The sequence below is a fragment of the Phaenicophaeus curvirostris genome, chromosome 8, assembly GCF_032191515.1.
Source record: "Phaenicophaeus curvirostris isolate KB17595 chromosome 8, BPBGC_Pcur_1.0, whole genome shotgun sequence".
NCBI classification, from domain to species: Eukaryota; Metazoa; Chordata; class Aves; order Cuculiformes; family Cuculidae; genus Phaenicophaeus; species Phaenicophaeus curvirostris.
The window spans coordinates 30,682,797-30,696,111 of record NC_091399.1 but is presented as its reverse complement, the minus strand read 5'-3'; the positions used below and the strand labels follow the sequence as shown (position 1 = coordinate 30,696,111).

The 13,315-nt window shown below is 48.2% G+C and overlaps 1 protein-coding gene across 2 annotated transcripts in view; it reads right to left on the bottom strand.

The window, feature by feature from the left end:
* SLC5A9 (solute carrier family 5 member 9) overlaps positions 1-4,440 on the bottom strand; it is a 28,647-nt gene extending 24,207 nt beyond the window's left edge. The window contains exons 1-3 of one of the 2 annotated variants that reach the window (XM_069863061.1): positions 4,312-4,440; positions 3,096-3,480; positions 263-454 (exon numbers count right to left, since the gene is read on the bottom strand). In XM_069863061.1, coding sequence (XP_069719162.1) covers positions 263-385 — 123 coding nt within the window. In that variant the 5' untranslated portion in view covers positions 386-454; positions 3,096-3,480; positions 4,312-4,440. Of the gene's footprint in view, positions 1-262; positions 455-2,636; positions 2,739-3,095; positions 3,481-4,311 lie in introns of those variants that run through there. The other variant, XM_069863062.1, reaches the window with a different exon arrangement.
* Between the last annotated feature and the right edge of the window lie 8,875 nt (positions 4,441-13,315).

Below are 13,315 nucleotides of genomic sequence, written 5' to 3'. Positions count from 1 at the left end.
TCGCAGTATGAGAGGTAGATATCAGCCCCAGAACAACCTTCAGGGACTGACCCCTGGTTGTCCTCACATGGGGGTAGAGGGGAGGGCTCACAGGAAGATCACTGTCACTCCCCAAACCTGCTGAACAGGCCATGGGATAACCAGCGTGTGCAGAGGATGGATGTCCTTTGAGGGAAACACCTTCATACTCAGGAGGGGTCCAAGGGGGACCAAAGGCTGTCTGCCTCAGGCAAATGCAAACCCAGCCACCCTGGGGACTCACCCATATGCCAATGGCGAGGACAAAGATGAAGTAAGCAACCACAACGATGATGTCTGCCACCCCAAAGGCGGTGTTCCCCTGCAGCATGGGCAGCTCCGTGGCAGCTGAGGTCGGCTGGCTCATGGTTGCAAGCTAGCTGCTGATTTTCTCTTTCACACTGGACTTTGGTGCACGTTGTCCTTCATCGCTTTCCTTGTAATAATTAACAGGTTGGAGAAGGTGTGAGTAGAAAGCAGGAGCCAGTCAGGACTATAGCTAACATTTCCCAGCAGGAGCTGTGGCTCCATGGTTCATCAGTGAGGACCTCCCCATAGCTCTGTGGTGTAAGCATTCCTCCTGACTGCTCCTTTGTCCTTTTACCAGCAGTTCCATCTCCTGCTTGTTAACACCTTGGTGACAGCCACTGGGATGGCAAATGGATAAGCACCAAATTGTCTTGTTCCCTCCCTCTTTCACATCACTTTCTCCACAGCATCCTGGAGGGGAAAGTTCCTCCTAAGAGTAGTTGCCATAGAGGGTAGCTTGTCCTTCTTCCTGGTGCAGGTGGTGAGGATAACAATCCATGCAGGATGGGTGTGTGCCTGCACCCGTGACCAAGGAGCAGGACCAGCCACAGACAAGGGCACTGGTGCTCCTTTTCTAAACCAGTCATTATGTGCTTCCTCCATCTGAGTCCAGTGCTGCAGCTCAGCAGATAGCAATAGGGGAAGTGTAGGGAGAAGACAGTTGAGTTTTCTCACCAGGCTCTCTAGCATTCACACAACCAGCAGTGAAGGAGTTTAACTTCGTGGGTGACAAGCAAAACAAACTCCAGGTCACCTGTGTGAGTCAGGAAAGCTGCTGTTTCAGCAGGAGCAGCATCTGTCTTGGGGCACGAGCAGGTAGGAGTGGGCTTGTTCACTACCACAGCAGCAAACGTCAAACTGCAGATTCTCCTCCCCATCCTGGGAGCTGCCTGGTGCAGCAAAGTTATTTCCCAGCTGCATGGAAAGTCTGACTCTTCTCCACCTCTTAACACTGTTTCTGGGCAGGACCTGTTCCTCCACCTACCTCTGCACCAGGTCTCTGCTCAGAAGTCCCAGGAGGAGTGCAGGATGGTCCCTGTGGGTGCTTTAGTTGATGATCAAAACCCAAGAACCCGAGACAGGTAGACAGGTAGCATGGTTCCTAATTATGCTAAAAGACATTCACCTCCTGCAGATTTGGGCTTCTGACACCACCTTCAAAGCCACGGGGCTTGTGGCATTAATTTCCTCCTTAGTTTATAAATATGAAATTCTCCAGACTATGGTTGACCCTGGTACCTCTGGAGATATCTCTCCTCTCTCTTCACTGGTTATGTAAGAGCTACTTCTGTCTTTTCCACTGAATGCCCACAGTGCTGTGCATGCCCTCCCAAGACAGCGTCAGTTCCCTGCTTCACTTTCCCCACCCACAGCAGCATCAAGGGAATCACAAGCAAGCTGGAGATGGGGATGCTGCTGTAGGAGGACAGGGTAGTGGGCTAGGCTGGCAGGCGAAGGCAGGGGCTATGACTAATGTTCTTGGGAGAGGTTTGGTTTGGGGCAGGCTCAGCAGGGCTCATTAGAAAAGAAATTATGAAGAGCTCTATCTGGATGCTAAAAGAAAAGGACAACACTTGGGACACACATAGAGCAGTCCAGCCACCAAGATTCAAGCTCCAATGTATCTGCAGGTCCTCCCATTACCTCTGTCTGCAGTTATCCCATTCCTGCTGATGGGGACAGGACACCTCAGCTGAGGGCACCAGACTGGTCCGGAGACAAAGCAGGGACTGTCCAGCACCATCCCAGCTCTCCTTGACACCACCTGCCCTCTGAATGAGGGCACGGTGTGTAGGTCACACTGCTCCTCTGCTCCTTTGTTAGGACAGATTGTGCAGAGCCATTACAGAGCCGGCTGTAGGACACAAGCCCTCTCCAAGCAGTCCCCCAGTCCACAAAGCAGAACCAGCTCCTCCCTCAGCCACCTTTAGTCCCTTGTCCCATGACCTAAAAGGTGGGACATTTTAAACTTACGTGAGCTTAGCTTGTTCTTGGTTTCAAGAGAGGCAATAAAATCCCTCTCTCATTTTGTTTTATCCTCTTCTCCCTCAGTGTTTCCTTGCAAATTCTGGCTACCTGCTTGCTCATTAATTGCACTGCCAAAGCAAGGACACTGCCCACCCCTGCTCCCCAGCCTGAGGCTCTCTGGGAGCAGCACCTCCACGTAGTCTCATTACTCTCAAGAGGGCTTTCAAGACTGAAATGTTTCCACAAGCTGAAGTACAGTTACCAGAAATTAAATATATGTAAGCCCCAATACTCTGATGTAAACAGGCAGTTCTCCCTGTGCAGAGCTGATTTAAACTCACCCACACACTTCTTGCTTTCAACACTGCAGCACCCAAAAGCAAAAAGACAGCTGCCTAATCTTGAAATGCATCAGATTCCATCCCAGGAAGCAAGCACAGCCTGTATCTCTAGTCTTCCCAAACCAGGAATCCTGCTCCCCTGGGGGAGCCCAGCCCGAAGTACTTGCCCAACCCAGCCCGTCACCCCATTTTCCCAAGGCACTGTACCAGTAGCAATTAGCACTTGCAAACACTTGAAAGCTTGCACCCCTGAAAAGTAAATACATCTAATAAGCCATTAACTGCAGCCGTGAGCTATCACGAGACCATTGGACCCTCTAGAACTATGTTGGCCTATGGTGGAAGGACTCCGTCAAGTGTTATTACACCAACTTGACCATCCCAAATGGCAGTGGCCAACCTCATTGCTGGCGCAATTGGGTAGGATTGTAGCAGCTGCACCTGAAACGTGGACAATACCTCGAGTGTGTCTGCAGCGGTCTCCCTCTTCACTGCTTCATGGTCTTGTGGCTCTCCTGCCCTCAATCCTGTTTAGGCAGGAGTTGAGCTGCTCCCCACACCTCAGGGCTGGCTGCAGAAGTTTGCTCCTCCTGCCATCCCCCAGGGACGTGGCCGCCACCCCTGCCCACAGCCAAGGGGATGGATGACGCATGCCAGTGTTGCGTGACGCTTGCCCTGGCTCCCAGCCCTGCGGCAGGAGCCTCAGGTGAGAAACACGGTGCACGGTGTGAGGTGCATGGCTCCACTGAGCCCCAACAGCAGGGCAGTGCTTATCTCCTGCTCCACACGCTCTTAAGTCAACATTGGCAGCTCTCCACCTGTAGGAGATGTGGCGCTCCTTGCCCTGGGAACGGATGGAGGAATTCACATGCCCAGGAAACAATAAAAATTCAACACAGCTGGCAAACAAATGAGCAGTCATTGGAGTAAAAGATATTACACAGCATAAGCCCAGGACTTGCAAGAGGGCAGATCTCTATAGATTCTCAAGGAGGCACTTTCATTTGCTCCCACTTATTCCAGGGGACCAATTAAGGCACCATGGATACTCTGGTTAACTGCTACAGCAAACCCATCTTCCTCAGTAAGCAGAGCACCTCAAAGCCTCTTGGTCAAAGCTGAATTTTTTCCTCCCCAAAGCCAAGGGGCAGGTTAGTTTATGTTATCTGTGTTGGTGGGAGCAGTGCGGTGTCAGAGCAAGTGCTGGCCATGCTAGGGAGGGGTGAACTGGTAAGCACGGGGAATAAAGCTGTTGTGGAGTGTCACTCATCGCATGGTGTAATGGGCACAATGGGCTGAACTAACCCGAGAAATACAGATTTATGTCCCTCCTCTTTTCCCTCATGAGACATCACTCCTCCACCTCCCAAAATGCTTTTCCTCCTCTCTCCAGGACTTACACCCTGGTGCATGCCTGGCTTTATACAGTCTTTTTGTTGTCTTTGTGAGGGCTGAGAGTAGGGCAAACAAGCGAGGGGCAGAAAACAGCCTCTGGAGCTCAGATAGCGGGGCTGGGTCTACCTCATGCACCTCATATCCTTGGCTAGAGATGCGCCCATTAGCATGGGGCCCTGCAGCCACGACCTCTCCCAACACCATTGGGAAGACCAGCAGAGGTGCAGAGCAGGCTGCAGAGGAGCAGCAACCCCATAAACCCACACAATTTAAGTCATACCTTGGAGCTGCAACCTGCCTGCCAGAGGTCTCCTGCAGCACCGTTAATACATTCTCCTCTCCTTGCAGCAAAAGTGACAGAACATTTAGTGTCCTCTTGTGGAGTGTGCTCCCTCACTCACGCATGTCACAGCAGCTGAGAATGAGCCCTTCAGGGACTGAAAATTATAAGTGGCATTTCAAAGCGTGCAGCTCAAAAAAAAAAAAAGAAACGTGCTGAAGAGAAGTGTGTCTGGGGCAAAGGACGTTCAGTTAAGCGACAGGCAATTATTTTCTCAACTGTTAACCCATAAATGGACTTTCTCTTCATTACAAAGCTACTTCACAATTGTCGGCAAATAACTCCAATGATAATTACTGAATTTCTAAATTGATTGAGAAATCAGCTTATATGCAGATAACAATGCAATGAGACAAGGCGATAGCCAAGCCTCACTTCTCACCTTACCTCTTAGGGGGGGATTTTTTTTTTCTGCATGCTGGCTGGGTGAGGCATTCAGCTAATCATCATTTTCTTCTCAGCCCTTTCTCAGGGGGAATGTCTCTTGACTGAAATCCAGCAGTTTAATTTTGGTTTGATATGAATGGGCTTTAAATGTATTTAATGTCTAAAGGCAACCTATTCAGCTCAGCCTGCTCCAGAGGCACAGCGCATTGGGAAGCAGGCTCGGGATCTGAAGAGGAGCAGACCCCTGGGAAGCTGCAGCAGTGCTACCACAGCTCTTTTCTTCCCTCTGCAGGCCACACTCTGAGTTTCACTCCTGGACTGTCCCAAAAACCTGGAGCAAGTTCATCACTTCAAGCTTCCTTGCCTTTTTTGCTTGTTTGTTTTGTTTTACCCTAGGGTGAGTCAGGAATATCCGTGCTGAGGCAGTAGTATAAACACTGTGTAGGCGAGCGTGGGAAGGTGCTGCTTTCTGTGAGAACCTCAGTTCCTCAGCAGGCTCCTTTGTGCTCTCATCACACCAGCAGGAAAGCTCACAGCTCAGTGCACTGGAAACTACTCTTGTCTGCTCTTGGGACAGGGGAGGGCTCTGCAGAGGATGTGTTTGCTCAGCCTCAGCCATGCAGGTGGCATTCTGGTGCAGAGGCAGGAGGGCTCACACGTCATGGGCTTTGCTTGGGCTTTCCCTTCAGCAGGGAGCTAGGAGCATGGACCTCTCCCAGCAAGCGGCACCACCATCACTTACTCCCTCCTCACTCTGTCCCAGAGATCATCTGTAGCTCCTGCCTGGGCACTGTGGACCCATAACCCTGTCATCTATGTGTAGATTAAGAATAGCCTTGACATACAGGGCAGTTTCAAGTTAGTGTTTAGGTTTTGCTGCACTTAATTGGTTTAGTGGCTGAGAGGAGATGCCTTGGGCCAAGTGTGGTGCTACTAACCAGTCAGTCTAGCCAGCCAACGCTACTGAGTGGAGTCTCATGTCACCTGCCTTTATCCAGACAGCTCATCTCCCATCCCAAACAAAGGTCTCTGCCTCCCTGTTCAACTGAGTTGCTATGACTCCTCTGGTCGTCCTTTCATAGAATCATAGAATCACCAGGTTGGAAGAGACCCACCGGATCATTGAGTCCAACCATTCCCACCAATCTCTAAACCATGCCCCTCAGTACCTCATCCATCCGCACCTTAAACACCTCCAGGGAAGGCGAGTCCACTACCTCCCTGGGCAGACCATTCCACTGCCTAATGACCCTCTCAGTGAAGAATTTTTTCCTTATGTCGAGACCGAACCTCCGCTAGTGGAGCTTGAGGCCATTCCCTCTCGTCCTGTCCCCTGTCACTTGGGAGAAGAGGCCAACTCCCTCCTCTCCACAACCTCCCTTCAGGTAGTTGTAGAGAACAATAAGGTCTCCCCCTCAGCCTCCTCTTCTCCAGGCTAAACAACCCCAGCTTCTCATGTGCCCTGCTGGAAAGCTAGGGAGTGCTGAGAAACCAAGACAAGAAGCCACAGGAGGCATTTCAAGTTGCACTTCCAGCTGTCTCTGCCTAGAAAAATCATTCTAGTACCAAGTAGACTTCCGCTGGATAAAATATGTCACATTTACTGAGTGACTTCTCTGACTAACAGTCAGACTTTGAAAGGTATTAGCAAGGGTAAAACATTAAGTGACAGAACAAGGACACTTTAGATGAAGGATGTTGTTCTCCCTGTAATTTACTCCCCTGTACAGCCTGCAAGATCTCAGCAGAGTAAGTGTCCTTATTGATGGATACACTATCCTTGTTAAGATGGGACAATATACTTATTTACAGCTTTCATCACTGTCACGAAGACTCAAAGCAAACAGACACAGCTAATGAAGATTTAGCTATTACATAAGATCTTTGCCAATTCCATGCAGAAGTCTAGGCAAAATCTCTGGGAGTAAATATTTTGTAAGGGTATTTTTAATTAATTTAAGACATGAAGAGATCTACCGGTAGTTTATATTAAGACTATTATATTAAGGTATTGCTTTTCTGGAAAGATGGTTCAGGTTTGGAGTACAAATGAAATGATGGCCTGAGAAACACCAAGGAAGTGAAAGCCACATAAGCTCTACAGTCTGAGCTCTGAATTAATATGTTCACAGTAATGCTCCACAATAAGGATGTTGTGAGCTGTGACCATTAGCCACCAGCAAGACAAAGATTCAGTAATAATGAATCAACAAGAAAAAGAGATGGAGGAGTTGCAGTAAGAATATGTCCACATTATTTCACCCTCTCTGTGTGCCTTTGAAGATGACCCCTGGCCAAGGGGGGGGGGGGTGCAGCAGGTGACAAATCATGCTGCCTGGCACAGTCATGGCCCACAGCAAAGCAGGTAAGATAACGCTTTGCAACCCCTGCAAAGAGCGTGTTTGGTAGGTACTACAGGAACACCTGGTTTCCTTTGATGTTCCCCTGCAATCCATTGTCTGAGAATCACAAAGAACTTAGACCAAGACTGGCAAAACTGGAGCTGATACACGATCACCTGGAAAACTCCCGTGGGGTAAGGAAACAGGATACCTGTCTCTGTTTCCTGATATGACCTTTCATGACTTTTACGGATCACACCAAAGGAGAAAACAAAACCTCTCCCTCATTTTGTTTTATCCCACACTCTCTCAGGATTTTCTTGCAAATGCCCATTTCAGGAGAAAGTGTCCCACAACAAAATCACAGACAACAACAGCCTGGATGTTTTGGAACTGCAGATTCTGACAGGTGTAGGCAGCTTTGATCCATCTCTGTCTGGTGACTACTTAGAAAATCCTTCTTCTCATCACGGCAAAAATGGCAAGGAAGAATTAGATTCTTCATTCTAGGATTAGGAGGCTGGGTAAGGACATTTTCCTTTTTGACAGATTAGTCAGTGTTTGGGGGTTTGGCAGCTGTTCTCAGCAGGAGATGAAGTCTGGTATAAACCTGCTTGTTTAGAAATACTAAATTCCAACAGAAGGAATAGAAGAAAGATTTCTTCCCATCTGGCACTTTGTCCTAGAGTTCTGCAGGGCTTTTATTAAAATGACAAGATCTTCCTCACGATCTTCCATGCTTTCCCTCCTTCATATGCAGCTGCCTCACTCAGTGTCTGTTCCCCCTGTTTGTGTCAGGGGCTCAGGGAAAATGTGCCTGCCAGCATGGTTTGGGTGCTGACCCTCCCTTGAAGACCATCTTGAGAGCCTGGGGCAGCAGCTCCTCTTGCTCCAATGAGCTGTCTATGAACACGCCAAACATCTTTTCACACCCAGGCTCAGTGACAGACAGCTATATTTCTTCCCTGCAGTCACTGCGTTACAGACTCTCATGGAGCTGGAAATGAAATCCAAATTTTTTAAGTCAAATTCCATAGCTGCAAGACCTTCTTTTTAGCTTCAGCAAGAGCATTCTACAAAGCCTGTCAATACAATTCTAGTTGGAACACAGTTCAAAGCAAACCGTTCAGATAAGATACAATTTTATTTTTTTTTTGAGAATTGAGAATTTTTGAAGGATGCTGCATTTCCTTTGTCTAGTCAATAAAATAGCTGTTGAAAAGCTCTGCGGGTGAAAGATATATATGAAGTGAGTGCAGTCTTCAGAGTTGCTGTCCCTAAGGAAAAGAGCCACAGGAAGGATGGCTGAGCCAAAATGGTTGCCGAAAAAATGAAAGGGCAGGGGGGAAGGGGAGAGTAAAATCAAACTTAATGGTTTGTTACACTTTGGGGGGACTGAGCAAACAAAGTCTGGAACTGACGGAGATGTCAGGCAGTGAGATAGGGTTACACTTCCTTCATAGAGAGCCTGCAGTGTTGGCTTGATTAGGCGAAAGAACTTGGGATCACTACAGAGAAAGCCGCCTTGCTCCCTGTCAACTTGCAAAAGCTAATCAGCATCCCAAAATGACAGCTCCCCACAGGGCTGAGATTTCTTAAAACAAACTAAAATAAAAATATAAAAGCTTCTTTGGTTCAGTTTCCCACCTAGCTGCACTACATAAAACCAATCAAAAGGAGATAGAAAAACCATGACGTTCACTAGCAACACCCCTAATGCTAGTGTTCCTAGTAATAATAATAACAGTAATAACAACTTACATGACTCCTATACTTTTGTTGAGCAGCTTGTATCCTGAGCAATGCATCAGACTTGATAAACTTCTGCCATCAACTTGCACAGTATGATGAGACTTAGTGTGGGAGGATGCTGCTATTTTGTGATGCCCTGGAGAAGCTGAGGACAAAACGTGATAAAGCACCCCATGCTGAGGTGGATTTCCAGGGGAGAGTTTTGAGCACATGGAAGGGGAATCATCCGGTTTGGGACACAGGCCAGGACACAAGAAATAATGCCCTTATTCTTGGCCAAAGCATCAGTGAAGTGTTGTTAACCGCCAGCTCCAAGCCTTAAAAAATCTTGAGCTGGGGGCCAAAATCAAATTATATTGGCTTAGATATCATGGTGATTTTTTTTTTCTTTTCTAGCGGGGAAACTTTTTTTTCCTTCTGGTTTCTGTTCCCAGAGAGTGCTTCTCTATACTTTTCTCCACCACAAGGAGTTCTAGAAATGAGTCATATTTGCATGAAATCTGGGATGATTACTGCAGTCCCATGGCTCCAGAAACTGGGACTTCAGGGAAAACAATAAACCTCACCAGTTCAACAGGAGAATTGCCAATGCTAGTGCTCAGCTGAAGCCCTGTTCTTACATTCCCCCACTGTCCCAGTATAATCTCTGCTCTTCGATGTGCAGCTTTCCAAGCTGCAGCTCCAAGGGTGGGTCTCCAAGGGAACCTCAAGAAACAAGCTCTTCTGTGAGCAATTATGCTGATGAAACCTGCTTTCCTTTGGATGTACATCCTAGGATAGGAGGCTCTGGTGTCAGAGGAAGGTGTGAGGTATCACACATCCGTTCTGGTGGTCAGAATACACTGTTGTTGTGGATTCTCTCCCAGCTAATGAGGGTTATATCTCACAGTTTAATTTTTCCTTTGCTGGTGGGACTGATAGTCTTTCTCCTCTGCTCCATCATTTATTTTCATGAGCCTTATAAGGACATATATTCAAAACTATTAGTACTCCACCACGTTTAGTTGGTGTATCCATTAGTGACTGAGGCCACGACTGCTGCTTATAAGGACCAAATCAACCTTGCCACCTCCTCCCTGTGATCACCACAGAAACACACACACACCCCCTTCTAAATCCAGTGAAATAAATTACTTGGACAACTTGTGGCAGTATCTGTGGCTTTTCGCCTCCCACCTAAAAGAGTCCTGCATGCAGGGAAAGCAGGAACGGCGTCACAGGGCCTGGCGCTGTCTGGGATGCTTTCACACTTATTAGCTTTATACCATAACCCAAAGCAGAAGGGGTGACGTGTTGGTCTGGATGCAGAGGGGACGGATGCCTGCTGGCAGGTCACACAACAGGCCATGCTTGGCCACCGTGTTACGTGATGTACCTGACAAGAGTCCAAGATAAGAAGGGCAGCAGTTCAGGGCTGCAGGCATGGAGAGAGGGTGTTTCCAGCCCAGCCAGAGGTGTGAATAGCACCATGAGCCTACTGTTCATGCTGTAAGGGACAGTTGCTATTGATGCAATAGCCCTGAGACCCATCTGACTTGTATATTCCTTGGCAAATACACAGCAGAACAGCTCTGAAGTTGCAGACATCAATTTAAAAAAAAACAAAAACAAACCAACAAAACCAAAACAAATCACTTCGCTAACATCCAAGCTCTCAATAAGCACTTGACTTTTTGCTAACTTCCTTTTCTGTGCCTAAGTGACCAGAAAACTATATAGAATTCTATGATTCTAAGTGACCAGAAAACAGCAGAAATGTATTTTAACAGATCACTTCCCACCTCTTCCCTGCCCCTCCAAGGTGAGTATAATATCTCTCCAGAAGAAAATTAGTCTCTAATAAATCATCAAGTTTACTGCAGCACTTAAACCCTGCTTGTCCCTCGCTGCTCTGCTCTAATAGCATTGATTCACCCACACAAGCCTAGAAAAAATGTCCTGTTAGTTCCCATTCCTTTGCCATCTCTCATGGCATGGCAAGCCAGCAGCTCCTGCTGCAGGTCCCTGGTTCCCAGGATGCTCAGCCTTCATCCCAGCTATGGAAAGTGCTCTGGCAGGGACCGGAGGGCTGTCCAGCTCTGGCACAGTACGGTTACCAGCAGATGGCAGCTGGAGATCACTGCGGTGCTGCTGCACAGAGGGACAATTGGGCTTTCCCTGGCCTTATAAGTGCAGCTTGCAAATACTGGGTGACCTTGACACAGATACGGCCTCATCACTGAGTGGGGATGTGACCTTCCTGCTTTTTACCCCGGGTAGAGAGTGAACGTGCTAGGAGCCCCAGCAAGGACAGGGAGAAGAGGCTGGGAAGGATACAGAGCTTATACTTCCACTCCAAGGAAAAAGAAGAAGAAAAAAGACAAAATCAGCCAATTCACAAAACACGTATCTCCTCCCTCCACTCCAAGCTCGACCTCTCAAACCACAGAATCATTTAGATACCGTTTTCTAACCTGATCCCACCTCAGACTTGCTCATGCAGGTCCAAGCCAGGCAGAGTAACTCAGAGTACAGGAGCAATCCCTGTTCCATCTCTGCACCAAAGCCTTACCTACAACACACCAAACTGCTCGGGTGCAGCAGTTCCCCACAGCACCAGGTCCAGAAGCGAGCATTACTCTGTTATTATCACTTCCACCTATCATTTTCAGGCTTCACTGCTCAGAAAGGTCCCTCCCTCCACCCCAGTCAGCCCTGCAATAGGAACATTTCACTGCACCATACCACAACTCCTGCTCCAGCTCCCCATCCTCTTCTGAGATGCCCTTCTTCTTGTTCTTTTTTCCTCTTCCCTTCCACCTCCTTCTCCATCTCCTAGCTGATGACCCAGGTGGACTATCTCAGAAAAGAGAGAGATGCAAAAATCTTAGCTTACACAGGGCAGCTGTGGAAAGGGATCAGCCCCACCTGCTCACCTGGAAGGGCTTGTTTTGACGAGCTGCAGAAGTGAGAGGATCTGCCTGTTCTCTGATGTATTGACTGATTAATTGATCCCCTGTCAAGAGGCCATGATGGGCTCTGCTAATGCAACTGCTTGGATTCCTCTCTCAGGCCAGGCAAGAGGAGAGCTTTGTATTAAATCTATAAAATTCCCAGAGTTACTCCACCAGCTTACGTAAGGGAGGGCCAGATCCACACCTGATCCCAGGGAGTAAGGAAATACTATGCATCAGCTGAGCCCACCTGCAAACATGTAGCACAAAGAGTAGGTGGTGCGTCCCACCTGGGTGGCATCTGGGGAGCCTGCAGCACAGCTGAATTTGGGCTCACCATTCCCCTGAGCAGTGTTTTACCCCCAGGAGCATCCTTTCTGCCTCCGCTCCTTGCAGCCTCCACAGGCAGCGTGGAGATGAGTCACACACAGAAGGTTTTTCTGGCAATGACAAAAAAATGGAAGTATCCTTTTCCTCTGCCTCCAACCCCCCACCAACCCCCAAATCTTCAGTTCTGCATAAACAAATGGTGCCAAAAAAGGGACTATGCTTCAAGCACTAACAGTTTAATCCAACCCCAGTTCCCCATTTACCAGCACCAGCCTCCTGTGCAAGCTTTCTTTGGGTTCACCTCTTTTATCTGTGTGTTGTCTCTGCTTTGCCCCTTCTGCTACTACTATTGCTTTGATCTCTTGAACCTCAGTAATCCAGAGCTGAGTCCGTGATAGCTTATGCTGAAGAGTTTGCATGTTTTTCTCGTTGTTACACTCTTTAAATTCTTTCTTTTTTCCTCTCCTGAAACTTCAGAAAGTTTCCTTCTGTATAGCAAATTTTAACTGTCCAGCCTGGGCAAGTGATGCTTTTATGGTTCCCCCAGCCCAAGGACCTTTGCATCCCTGTGCTGCTGGTTTTGGGGTTCTTCCATCACACCACAGTAGAAATTCCTACTGTGCAGGCTAAGGGCTGTAGATGGCTTGTGGAAATCTCTAAGAGCCCCAGGATTAATTGTAGTGGTTTGCCTATGCCATGTTATCTGGTCCCTAAGTGGGAGGCACAATGGGAACTCAGTCTGAGCTAACTCACTTTATTTCTGCTGTTTCCTTATCCAAAGTTGGATGGTGATGATTTTTTTTCACCACGAGTCCAGTGAGAAGAGGGAAAAGACTACAGCAGGAGGATGAACAGGGGCTTTTAAGAAAGTTTAGCTATTCCCAGGTAGGAGTGTAGCCATCAAGCAGTTTCTCATCCTGAAGCGTACAGGAGCACTACAGCGGAGCCAGAGCACTGCATGTAACCATGTGGATTCCACGTGAAGGGCACTTCTAGCTTGCTTGTTCAAAAAGCAGTCTCTCATGTTGGTCACCAGTAGTTTTAGAATACTTACATGTAAACACCAGCCTCCTCCCCTCGTACCCAGAGCTGGTGCAGATGCAGCTCTCCTGCCCCTGGCCCCACACTGCTGCAGGGTCACAAACTGCTGCTCGGCTTCATCTCAGCATCTGCGGGCGGTAGCTGATGCAGCAAGGTCTG